At 39.7% G+C, this 13,601-nt stretch overlaps 1 protein-coding gene across 1 annotated transcript in view; it reads left to right on the top strand.

The window, feature by feature from the left end:
• dchs1a (dachsous cadherin-related 1a) overlaps positions 1–13,601 on the top strand; it is a 107,573-nt gene that overhangs the window by 10,218 nt on the left and 83,754 nt on the right. Inside the window, exon 2 of the mRNA XM_077208092.1 lies at positions 7,715–9,523. Coding sequence (XP_077064207.1) covers positions 7,736–9,523 — 1,788 coding nt within the window. The 5' untranslated portion in view covers positions 7,715–7,735. The remainder of the gene's footprint in view (positions 1–7,714; positions 9,524–13,601) is intronic.

The following is a 13,601-nucleotide window of genomic DNA, read 5'->3' as shown; positions in this document are numbered from 1 at the left end:
TATATATGTAGTCGAAATGTAAAAGAAATTTGAATTTGGTGCCCTCTTGACCGAGAAAAGACAGAAAATAACTTTGGGGCACATTTGTATGTAAGACAACAACTCCCACAATGCAGCTCCGCAAGCCACTCCCACTAATCCAGAACAGCGCAAACATCAGAGAAATCACTCTGCCGTCTACAAGAAGGCTAGCTGCCAAATGAGTTTGAAATTCATTTCACAAAAAATGTCTAGTTAGTTGGCTGTGGCGAGCAGGGCGAGGGACGTGAGAGGATGACGCGAGTGATAATGAATGACACCTGTGCAGCGGTCTCATATCTCTCACGGAGGAGCGGAAGCACAAAAGGAACAGGCCTGATTTATGTTTTGTTTCTGTTGTGTGTGGCCAGCTGGCTTATACTTTTGTTTTGTATTTGTTTATTTTACTATTAAAACGTTCAAATGTTCGCCGGTTCCAGCCTCCTTCTTCCCACAACAACGAACCCCGTTACATTGGCAAACATTAGTGAATTACTCGTTTGTATTTCTTTCTATATGGTGAATTATTGCATGATACCTGGATGTTCAGTCAGGCGAAACTAGGATGGTTCACATCACAACACAAACGTCCGTGTGGTCGTCTGATTCAGAGATTTCGTCCAGGAGAAATTGCGATCGTTGAAATTCTCTGCAGCAGACGGACTCTATCTGTGTCCGTAGCGCACAGCGAGAGCACACGCACCAGCAGCCCGCCTCAGCTCGACCCAGTCTGGGCTCCTCGTCCGCGACAGGCAGCCGCCTCCTGATCCTCCATCAGCCTCAGCTGCTCTTCACTATATTGCGGCTCGTAAAGATAGCCACGAACAGCGGATTCGAGCAGCAGAATTTCAAAATCCTCTACTTCCATATCATGTTTAGTTTCTTCCGTCATTGTCGTAACTTCCTATATCCACAGCGCTTGTTAGCTTAGCTTATAAACAAGATGGCTGATATTGCTTTCAGTATCTGCAAGTGAAGTCCCACCCACTGATCTGTGATAGCTCTGTTAGCGCATTAGGCACAACCCCCTATGGGCGGGTTTGAAAGGGTGGGAATTTGTGCTTGTAGTCTATACAGAAATCCCCCCTTTTTACACTTCCTCCTACAATGACGTCAAATGACGATTTTTGCGTCATTGTAGGAGGAAGTGAAAAAGGTAAATAGTAGATTTCTCTCGTCTCAGGGGAAAATGAAAGAATGTTGCACGACCATTCAATAGTATGACTGGTTGTCTAACAATGGACCTCTTAATGCAAATGGGTGGAGTGACCCTTTAAAATGTACCAAAGTCGGTACTTTTGACAACACTATTATAGGCCATCTCTTATGAATTATTATGACTTCATATGATTGTCTAATTAATTTCTAATGCTATTTTCTTATTGAAAATTCACTTTGACCATGAAATATATCAGGTTTCAGAAGTGATTGTTGTTTAGTGTTGATTTCTATGGAATTCTGCAGATTTGCCCCCAAAATCAGTGCAAAAAAATCTGATGACAATGTATTTTGTAGCTGTCTTTCCAAGAGACAAAGACTTAGCCTAAGATAGTACATAAACATAATATGGATAACTGTCAAAGTAGCATTTGTAATAGGCGTAACTTGAATCTCCTGAGGGACAGAGGAAGACAAAATATTGTGGTTTTGGCTTGTACGTTTCAACCTGATATGGATTTATTTGACTGTGGGTTCAACAACTCAAATATATATGGTTCTCCATATGGCAACAGGCATACCGGACACTATACCTCTCTTTGAAATTATCCGCAAATGGGATGGTACAGTCTGTGTTCAGTTAAAACTACACACAGTAAATTTCATAAACTTTGTACTGAACTCATCCGCTTTCTGCGGCCAGATGTTTCCAATTTCGCACCGTAACCGAAGCTGTATCAGCTGGTGTCATGTTCAAAGGACCCAGCAGCACGTGTGGTTCTTTGTTTTCTTCAGCACGCACAAACTCTTCCACAAACATTTCCACAAACACACTCAGCAGGTTGGAGGGTGTGGGAAAAAGATGGTCCCCTGAAGCCAGAACATCCTAAATGCTGGCCAAACCACGGCTGATAGAGCCTTGTTTTTTTTTTCCCATGGCACAAATGTATCTGATGTAGATTAGCAGTGCACATATCCGAGGCCTGCAGGGGATTTTCTTCTTTCCCACCAGCTCCTGTGGTGCACATCTACCATGGCTTATGTTGGACTACTGTACTGAGAACGTGGGGTCAGCTTACCCATTGGGTAAAGGGATGGTGGCACAAAATGCTGTGTTTCCCACAGGATTTTGTGAATCTGTGGTGGGTGGACCTTGGTCCCTCTAGGGGGGTCTGGGGGCATGCCCCCCTGTATGAAAATGTTGTAAATTTTAAAGGCAAAAAATGTGTAAAAATTTAAATTCATCAATCTGGTGCACTTTGGTAGTTCAAAATTAAGAGCTCCAACGCATATTCAGTGTGCAAATTGAACAAAGAAAAAGTAATTGACTGAACCTGAACTTTAAAGGAGTCTCAAACCTCTTTTTAGTTGTGATATTGCATCAGTCTACATTACACTACATAAGAATAAGGAATAACTTATCATTATTATGACAGTAATAGCCATATATTGTAAAACAAATGCACTGAAAATTAAATAAAACTTTCATAATTAATTTTGTCCAGATTTCTATACTTGAAAGAGTTAAACACGTGAGCTTTTATTGTAACGGAAACTGCCATCAAAAGTCAAGCTTTTATTTTGGCGGAAAACTATTTACAAACGCGTCTCATTACAAATCTAGTGAAATGCTGCAATCGTCAACTATGCAAATGTGAAAAAAATGCGTAATTGGTGCCTGCTGGATTTCCAAATGCACACTAAACTCAGCACATGCACAGATAGAGTTCACTGCATTCATTCACTGTGAACTGAGACGTCGAGCTGATCACGTGCTGATCGTGTGAGGGAAGTGCACACTTCTCTTTGCGCAGCACAAACTGACAGTCTTTTAAAAAAAAGGACACAAAGCTTTATCGCACTTTCGATTTTAGTTTGTTTGAGAGCAATGGCGTCCGCCACAAATAAATCAATGGGAAACACTGAAATGCATTTAATTAATCCCATCTGCATTTTCAAATTATTTGGATTGTTTGATTTGCCTTAATGATTCTTATAGTTTTTGCAAGGAATGGATATTTTGTTTTGGAATTGGAGTCCACTGGTTCTGCTGTACGTTTTTGGCTTCAACAAAGAATCACCTCTTATTCTTTTTCGACTTATTTGTTTTTTAATCGGACTACACAGGTTGCGCTATTTGTATTTTATTAACTAAAAAGAGTCATTCGTTCGTAAAACGGTTCCTGCATTTTTATTATCATTGTTTTATAAGGATCCGGAATAAGAATCGGTTCCTGGTTCCCAACCCTAGTTATAGGCGCAGTGTGTGCGTGGGTGGTGTTTGCAGATCTTTAAGATACTCCGTTATTGTAGATAAGTACTTCAACATGAGGCTTCTCTTGCCAAGTCTCTCTGGATCTGAGTGATTTGCTCAAACACCCAGAAGTTGTATTGGAATTGATCACGATTGGCCAGGTTGGTTGTTTTCTTTGATATCTTTCAGTTATCTTGTAAAAGCAATACAATATTAGGAAAATAATCCCAGTGTGACAGCATGTTTGCTTGAGATCAAATGATAGTCAACGTGAAGTTAATTTGGCCCAGCACTAAACATGCTTTAAAATGGATTTTTTTGAGTTGCCCAATGTTGAGATTGATGGTGTTACTTTATGGCTGCTTAGGGTTTCTTTTTTAGGTATTTTTGGCTTTCAGGGCCTTTTCTCACTCATCATTTACACTGAAGGGGCCACTATATTGTCTTTACCTCATTCGCCCTCTCAATCTAACCAAAATGAACTTTGAAAAAAACATAATTCTTTAAAGCCGTGTTTGCAGTCATTACAGTCTTCCAGCGTGAGTGTTTGAGGTGTCGTGAGCAACGTGGACGTCTTCCACTGGTTGGGAAAACGTTTTGGACATCAAGTGATAGATGATCAGTGTTGGTCTGGCCAGCTGTGGTTGTTTTCATCCCCAGCGTCTTGGCCAAAGTGGTTTCAGCTTCTTTGGGATTGTTTAACTCCAGTTTTCTGCTCTGTCAGATCTTTGGAACCATTGTGTGGAATGAAAGTTCTGGCTAATGGAGGAAGGCTGCAACACTTGCTCAGAAATATTAGTGGTCTAGATACCCACAAATCTGCTATCTTCTTTGGAATGGAAGATTTTTTTTTTTTTAAGTACAAAACTGCCCTGAGGTGCTTGGAATCAGCAGGTGTGAACAGCTTGGAGACCATTATTAAATGTTATTGTGGGCATTCTTTAAATTAGATAGGGCAGACTTGTTTTCACTTCATCTGTGTCAGATTTTGTCAAGGGATAGACTGTGCCTTGCACACAAAGTGTTTTCTTTTTTCTTCAAATGGGCCATTTTCTATAATTAAACCAAGAGCCCTTTATCATATTAAGTGGTCTGGGTTAAACACATGACCCAGAGTGCTGGAAAGATGCCCAAAGATGGAAAGTCAGAAACAGTGATGTAACACCTCTAACATGCTATTATAGAAGTAGCAAAATATTAAGATATATGGCCAACGTCTTGAATGGTTTATGAATTATGGTTTATGAATAATATGTTATAGTCAACCTTTATATTTAGATTTATGAGGAGATAGAAATACTCTTGGATTCAAAGGTATTAAATGCAAGAATAAGAAACTTATCTTGGACAAAATAGCAGTTATCTAGGTTCGTTTGCTGTGGTACATGTCCAGCCCTTTGAAGGTCTGTTCCAGCCGTTAGTAAAAGTGTCAGTGCCCGTTGAACATATCTGTGTAACTTTCTTTCAGCCTTTGACAATGTTTTGGACATTGCCTCAATGAAAAAAAAAAAAAAATCATAATATTTTTGTTCAGTAAAATTTTTAATTTTGAAAGATAACCTCAGTGAATGCATACAGTGTTTAATTACAGTTTAAAATATACTCTGTAATTTATTAAATCAAATTCACATATTGAACAAAACTAAATAGAATTCAAATATTATATATACTAAGGCTATACACACACACACACACACACACACACACACACACACACACACACACACACACACACACACACATACGCGTACATGTTTGGTTTTTATGTTTTATGGGGATATTTCATAGTCATAATTTTTTACTGTACAAACTGTATTATAACCCTAAACCTATCCATCACAGCTAAAAATGTCCCCACAAGGTCAGGGATTTCGGATATTGCCATCTTTGTGGATATTTTGTCCCCATAACGTAGGGTTTACCCGGACCACACACACACACAGACTTATGGTCGTTGTATTTAGAGGTTTGGTGCACATAATCTACGTTGGAGGTATTGTGTGTGAGTGTGTGTGTGTGCTTGCCTGTACTTTCTTAAACATATGAGAGTGTTCCTGCTCGTGTGTGTGTGTTTCTCAGTCCCTGTGATGCTGACAGACTGAAATTAGCTTTGGATTCCCATATGCACAGGGCAGGCTTCCAGCAGACCCCAATTACAATGCAGCAAAGCCAGAGAGGGTGCAGGGCAGACTGTGTGGAGCCCTCCTGGTCTGCTCCGTCGCTCAGGCACACACACACACACACTGTCACTACCACAGACTTGACAGACTACCGCAATGAGGCGCACAGCACGCACTGATCTGACTCACACACACTGGCGCTTACACGCGCTTTTATATGGACACCTGCATCATCAGACTCATTCACATACATTTTAGATTGACCACATGTGCAGATGTGTGCAAGATTCAACACCACCAGTTATTCTGAAGTTAATCGAGTTAAACCTACACATACACACAAACATTGAGACATACTTACTTACTTAATTAAAACAAATATCCTGTGGGGTTGAAAGTGAAAAGCATTAGCATTAGAATTTTGCAGAGGGGAAAAAATATATAGCTGGAGTCCACCACTGGAGGGAGCCTCTCTGATCCTACAGTATGACAGAGCAAAAGTATTTCCTGTGAATCTGTTTTTATTTACTTTATTAAAACATGTAAAATTCTGTGGTTTATAGAAAATAATTTTATTGTGAAGTTATTTTTCTTTTGCAGTGATTGAGAATGACATGATTATTTCCCTTGGCCTGAAATTTAATTTTGTGGCTTTTGGTAGTAATGCAAATGGTGACAGGCTCATCTTAAAACTGCTTATGTTTTCATTTTGTCATCATGCCTCTATATATACACGCATACACATGGGGACAAAATGAAAACACGAGCAGTTTATATATATATATATATATATACATATATATAACATACTGTATACAGACACAAACACACACATAGTAGCATGAAATTATGCAGTTTTTGAAAATGAGTGTGCATAATGTGTGTGTTTAAATCTAAAAGGCACTGGTAACCTCTGTCTAGCTTGCTTTTGAAAATAAAGGGGGCCATTGTGATTTACAGTGTTGTTTCAAGAGATTTAGTCAAAGGCAGTCAAATATGGGCTTCAGTTGTACCTTTGGATGTGAATACAATTTTCCTGTAGTACTTTTATTCCACAAAAGGAACCAGAATACTACTCAATTCATTATTCCTCGGATAATAAGCTCTCTCATAACTTTTGAAATTTCATCTCCTTTCTGCTTTGCAGATCCTTAATACTTGAAAAGCTGGCCTAGTTGAGTCGAGTTCCTCTAACAAGCAGACATACATATTTAAGCTGTGTCTAACAGAATGTTTATAATTCATTTGGAACCAGAAAGATCCAACTCTATGAATCATCTATAAAAGATTTTGTTTCATAATTTCATCAATAAGGTTGTCATATTTTGCAGGTCCACAAGCTACAATTTTATGGATGAGGAATTGCTAATTTAAAAAGGAGCTGGAGGAACACTCAGAGGAGACCTTTGTGGTTTTAATATATTAGAATTGGCCCACCAGCGTTTTTCTAGCTTCATTTTGTGCATTAGTGTTGGCATTAATATACGACAGGGTTAAAACTGAGTTGGCTTTAAAGGGTACTCTTGGCTCTCTTTTGCATCAATGTGGGTTGGAGTTGTATAGTTTTACTAATAAAGGGGGCTGATGTTAGCCACAGAGTCTCTATTTTAAACTCCTGTCCATCACTGCACTGATATTTTGCTGTAGGAGGACATTCCTTAAGTTTACACCCCAAAAGAAATGTTGATGTATTGAGTATTTTAATAAGGGTTTCAAGCTTGGATCTGGAACATACATGCCATAATGTACTAAAATAATCAATATAACAGGATTAAATATTGACTCAATTCAAAGGATATGTTCATCAAAAGACACAAACTGTAACTAAAACAATAAGACTTTTTTTTTTTTTTTTTTTTACATTTTAGTACAGCCTAGAGAAGCTTTTCGCATAAGCTGTAGCAATAACGTCTTGACTTATAAGCTGACAGTAAAATGCAGGGACAATGTGTGCACATGGTGTGCTGCTGCATTATTAAAAGAGAACCCATGGAACATGTGGAAAGCCACTTAAGCATTCTTGTCATAACTGTAACCGAGCCTGCTTGTGTAATCCATCTTTCTGTAATGCATGCTTCTTTTTTTTGATAATGTTGGACTGTTTTCTCTTAGTTCACTTATGCTTGTTTCTCTAACTAATGTCCTTTTCCATTTGTCCTGTCAGGTTTTTTAAGAAGAATTTTCAATGAAGAGAGAAGGAAGGACAATTATGGATCCACTGCATCAAAACAGGACTTTGAAGTGGTGGATATTGGTGATCCTCTATGTGGCACTACACCTCATGACCATCCAATCATCTATGGCGCCAGGAACATTGCAGCTCCAACTAGATGAAGAACAGCCTGCAGGAACTGTAGTAGGTGACATCAGTGCTGGCCTCCCACCTGACATGATTGCAACCCACTATTTTATCTCAGATCATCAGGGTACAGGTGTTAGCACCGATCTGGATATCGACGAGAGTACAGGGATCATAAAAACAGCAAAGGTCTTGGACCGAGAAGTACGGGACCGTTACAGCTTCATAGCAGTCACTATGACCGGTGTAACAGTAGAAGTCACCATCTTAGTCAATGACATAAATGATCACGCACCAGTGTTCCCCAGAAAAAGAGCCACGTTTAAAATCCCAGAGCAGACAACCATTGGCACAAAGTTTCCTCTTGATCCGGCTGTGGATGCAGATGAGGACCAGCTCACTACGCAAGGTTACATCATAAGCGATGGAAATGTAGGACAAGCTTTTCTTCTTGAAACCAAACGAGGATCCAACAAAGTCCTTTACTTGGATTTGGTGGTCAATGCGGTTTTGGACAGAGAGACAAGATCTTCGTATACTTTACTCTTGGAAGCATTTGATGGTGGTTCACCCAAGAGGACAGGACAGATGATCCTGGACGTGACTGTGCAGGACATCAACGACAACGCCCCAGTCTTCAACCAGAGTCGCTACCATGCAATGATCTCCGAGAACCTTCAACCTGGGAACAATATACTGCAGGTGTTTGCTTCAGATGCCGATGAAGGTGACAATGGGTTGGTTCTCTATGACATCAACAGAAGACAGAGTGATCCTGAGCGCTACTTTGTCATTGACTCTCGGACTGGAGTTATCACCCTGAACAAGCCTTTGGATTTTGAGATGAGAAGAGTTCACGAGCTTGTGATACAGTCTCGGGACAATGCCAGTCAACCAGAAATCACCAACGCATTTGTGACCATCCAGGTGCGAGACTACAACGACAACCAGCCCACCATGACCATCATCTTCCTCAGTGAGGATGGTTCTCCACACATCTCTGAAGGAGCACAGCCGGGCCAGTATGTGGCTAGGATTTCAGTCACGGACCCTGATTATGGAGAATATGCCAATGTGAATGTATCTTTGGAGGGGGGCGATGGAAAGTTTGCTTTGACCACCAAAGACAGCATAATTTATCTCATCTGCGTGGATAAGATACTTGATCGTGAGGAGCAAGACCACTATGAACTCCGAGTCATGGCCACAGATTCTGGCACCCCTCCGTTACGGGCAGAGTCTTCATTTACCATTCAGGTCACAGATGTTAATGACAACCCACCTTTGTTTGACCAGCAGGAATACACCCAGGTTATTCCAGAGGTGGCCTTTCCGGGAAGTTTTGTTGTACAGGTTACAGCACGAGACAAAGACCAGGGACCCAACGGGGATGTTCAGTACAGCATCCTACAGACTGAAGGAACACATTCAGATTGGTTCAGTGTTGACACAGTTACTGGTATTGTCACCACCCTGATCCAGCTAGATTATGAAACTGACCCTATACCGAGCGTAACTGTTGTTGCCACTGACAGGGGTCGACCGCCACTGTCTTCTACAGCTGTGGTCAAAGTAATCCTACAGGATATAAATGATAACGAACCTGTGTTTGGCAGCAAGTTCTACAATGCATCCATCAAGGAGAACGCCGCAGCAGGGACCTGTTTCATGGAGGTAGGACTATCATTTCTTTGTCTTCAAATGCTGAATTTGTATTATACTGATATATATGCAAAATTTTGGGACTTTTTAAAGAATGACCTGTGTGAAAACCCCAATGTGGAATGACTTGTGTATTATTAAGAATTATTGCTAGATAGCTCTTTTAAAGTGTGTAAAATGAGTAAATGGAAACAGTCATTTTAGGAAATTGTCTTGGAAACCAGCATTATGAATTGTAAGATTGAAGAGTGAGCTTAAGTAAGCTTTGTTTAGGTTGGACTACTTCAGTAGGGAGTTACTCTCCTCGGGCTGTGGGAGATTGTTTTTTCCTAGCTGTTCTTACTTACACTTCTCAATGTTTTTTACTGTATTGCATAAGGTGGTTCAGATAGGCTAAGTGCGCATTTAAAGGCAAAAGACTTCTGGTTCTGGTATTTACAAAGAAGCGGTTCTAGATTCACAACCTAACATTTCATGTGAAAATGTCATCGGATAAAGTGTGAGGGGTCAGTTGAGGTTTGGACTTTGGTCTCATCTGGCCAAGAATTCTGAGTCCCTGTTGTCTGCTTACTATAAAAGGCACATTCTGCGTTTTATCAATGTCTGTAAAAGGGACTTCAAAGTGTTTTTCTAATAAGTTTCTCCACAGGCAAATACAAAGCTCGTAATACATTTCCTAGTAAATCAAAACGTGTAATTTCACATGGTCACATATCAAGTGAAGGCACATTAATGCTTTCTCTGTGGTGGATTTGTACTGGCTGGGGTTGAGAGACACTCCAGCGAGCTGACAGAGGGCCCAGCAGACGGGAACTTGGCCCTGGGGTTTCTCCGGAGAGAGGGAGGATCGTGCCTAGGAGAGATTTTGGGACTGACTGACTGCTTTCTGCTACAGAGTGGGAATAGGAGCTGCATAGGGTCAAGTGGGAGGTCTGGGAGTAAAATTAGAGATGTATAGTGGTATTACTTAAGTTCGGAATTAGGAATCGGATCAGCAGCACTCAGGTCTACAAATCAAGTGCAAAACAAATCTGATTGTGGCTCCTGTCTTGCTGTCAGTTTCCATCCTCATTCAATGAGTGCTAATGGTTCACAGACAGTTGCGAAAAGATTTGAGTTTTCAACATAAGAACAATATGAGGAGTTACTAAGTCTATCCTTACAACCATCAAAGCAAACTTGCCAAGGACGAGGTCCAAACCAACTGTCTCTCAGGCTGTGGCACAAACGACTGCTGTAGATGGGAGCTGGCATGCCACTCAAGAGCAGTTGGGAGTTTGATGATGCACAGACTGCAGAAATCACTGCCAAATCCACATCCAAGCATCACAGCACGGCACTTGATGAGTTGCTTTTTTCCCTTCATCAGAGATCCCTGTGCGCAGAGTTCCCACTGCCTCCCTTTTTCTGAATCAAAGCTTCTGTCCAAATGCCATTACAATGGGTCTATTGTGATCATTCATTTAACATCTGAACCGGGCTTGATTTCATTTTTTCCAGTGTATTCCTCAGCAGAGCGTGATTAGTTTAATGTGTACTGGCACTGGCGGTTGACAACATTTAAAATTTTTGTCACGTTGCTGTGCGTCACTGCCGTTGGGCTGGGGAACAATAAAATTGGTTTTATTTCTCTTTTGGTGGAATTTCCACTCTTTGTAGTGTGAAAACTCTAGATACTCTCTCCAGTTGTGTTTTAACCGCAAAGATAACACGCAAAAGACTTGCGGCATTGGAATCAAGACATTACTTAATTCTTAAAATGACCATAACCCTGCTTTCAATTATTAGGCTACTCTATTATTTATAAGGCATAAAACTGAGTTGATAATCAGTGTTGGGTTGGGCAGGGTTTTTATAGTTTATCATTTTAATTAATGTTTTTATCAAGTCAGTTTTAGTTCATTTTTTTTTTTTTTAATTTGTCTCAAGTTACTTTTCATTAGTTTTTATGATATCATTGTTAGTTTTATAGTTTTAAACCTACAGAATGTTTAGTATTTATTTAAGTTTCAGAATTTTAGGGCTGCCAAAGTTAATGTGCTAACTGGTATCATTCAAAAATGTTTAAATTTTAAATTTCTCAGCAGTTTCTAGTGTTATTTGTATCTAGTAGCATTTTCATGTTTAATGAAGGAGCGTTATACATTTTCATAATATATTAAGTATCCAAAACTAAAATTATTATTTTTTTCTTATTTTAGTTATGCTAGTTTTTGTTTTTATTTATTATATCATGTAGAATATTTTCTTATGTTTTGTGCTGTAATAATTACTAAAAAGTCATTTCATCAATCGACGTCATTTATTAATACCATATATTTCTCCCAGCTGGTATCATTCCAAATCCCAAATCTTGGTAACTATCTATCCATCCCTGCTATTGTTTGATATTGTGAACCCTTTAACCGTTTGGAAAGTCTGGAGCTGTAATGGAGGACCCAGATGAAAGGCTTCTCTTTGGTATGCGCAAGAATGGCTTGAACTCAGCTGCTGTTTTGTCTCTTCTGCGAGGACACTTCACTTTTTTTAGGCTATTCACAACACACTCCAACTGCGGTCTTGGACATGTTCACCACCGGGATGACGACAGTTTTTCACTCTGTGTGAGGCAGCTGCATAATTGGTACATCTAGTCAAGTCTCCTTTTTCTTCATGATTTGAATTGAGAGCTGTGAAAAAGATGGAGTGTGGTTGCTCCACAGGTCTCCACGGCACAATAAGGCAGGAAAGGCCTTTGTCCCATTCAGATTCATTGAACGCCTTGAACAATCATTTGTTAACATAGTCTTGTTAGCGCTGCATTTTATTTCTAAAGCCATTTTTCTCTTTTTCCATTGAAACACTCATCTTTGTGCTGCCTTGTTTGTTCTATTTTTCTGTGATTGTATAATGGGCTCGAGCCAACAGTACTGTTTTCATGCACAGTAGGGCTGGGAGATATATTGAATATTTATTTACAGTATATAAGCAGTGATTTTGCAGGTGTTATAAAATTAAACAATATTATGATAGCAATGATTTTATTGCACTTTTTGTCATTATTTTTCCTAAAGACCACTCAACCCTCTACGCACACCTTGACAATAGAATCCTCATTGGCTAGTACATTTTTTGGTTTACTTGCCAGACTACGATGTCTGGTAGAACATTTAAATTTAAAATTATGATTCCTCTGAGAAAAAAAAAGACAACATTACATATGTCTAAAAGAGGCTAAAAAAGTATTGATTTGATTTTTGATTTCTCAGCCCTAGTCATCTAAAGAGGAGTAATGGCAAAAGTTAACTTGTCTTTTAGGGATGTTCTTCCTTCCTCATGGGGGGCTGTGTAGCTCCACAGCTTCTTATCTGATCTAACTTCACAGCTCATTAAGAGGGTGTCAGTACAACCACACCACCCCAAACCTTCTTGGAGAGATCTGTCAACACTGGAGGCTCTTTAAGAACTTGAGAGGAGTCTGAATATTTGAGCCAAACCAAAATATTTTGGCATTTGCCCGTTTCAGAGCTCTGAGTACAACTTGTGCGTCTATCAGTTTTCCCTTTTGCCTCAAAGACGTTTCCTGTCTAAGTCATTTCTTGGCAACTCTCGGCTGGAAGTCAACTCCAAGCCCTGCAATGTCCTTGAAAAGACATCACTGATATTGTTCCATTTATCTTCCACAGTCTTTGATTGCCCCTGTGCTTTAAAAAATACACTCACAGGGCTTTCTTTGGTCAAGGGCAGCACTATATCTCTCTGCTTCATTGCCAAGGTGTATTTGTGTTTGGGACAGTTTGGGGCAAATTACTCATATCACAGCATCAGACAAGTGCACTCCAGCTGTGCCTTTTTTCCTGAATCTTTAGACATTAAATCACCCAACTTGTTGAAATGTCAGAGGCAGAAAAAGGTTTCCGAATACTGACAGCATCTGCCCCCCAAAAACCTGATATTACCTGATACCTGATTATTTTACTCACCAATTAGCGGAACACGGTGCAGATCGATAATGCATCTGGACTAGGAAACATAAATACATTTATAAACAAACATATAAAGAGGATATAAAATAAGGCCTTTTTATTATCTATTTATCTATCTATTTATG

Source organism: Siphateles boraxobius, unplaced genomic scaffold (assembly GCF_051911475.1).
Source record: "Siphateles boraxobius isolate OS27281-9 unplaced genomic scaffold, OSU_SipBor_1 6, whole genome shotgun sequence".
Classification (NCBI taxonomy): domain Eukaryota; kingdom Metazoa; phylum Chordata; class Actinopteri; order Cypriniformes; family Leuciscidae; genus Siphateles; species Siphateles boraxobius.
Note: the sequence above shows the minus strand (reverse complement) of the source record. Positions and strands in the feature narration are given on the sequence as shown.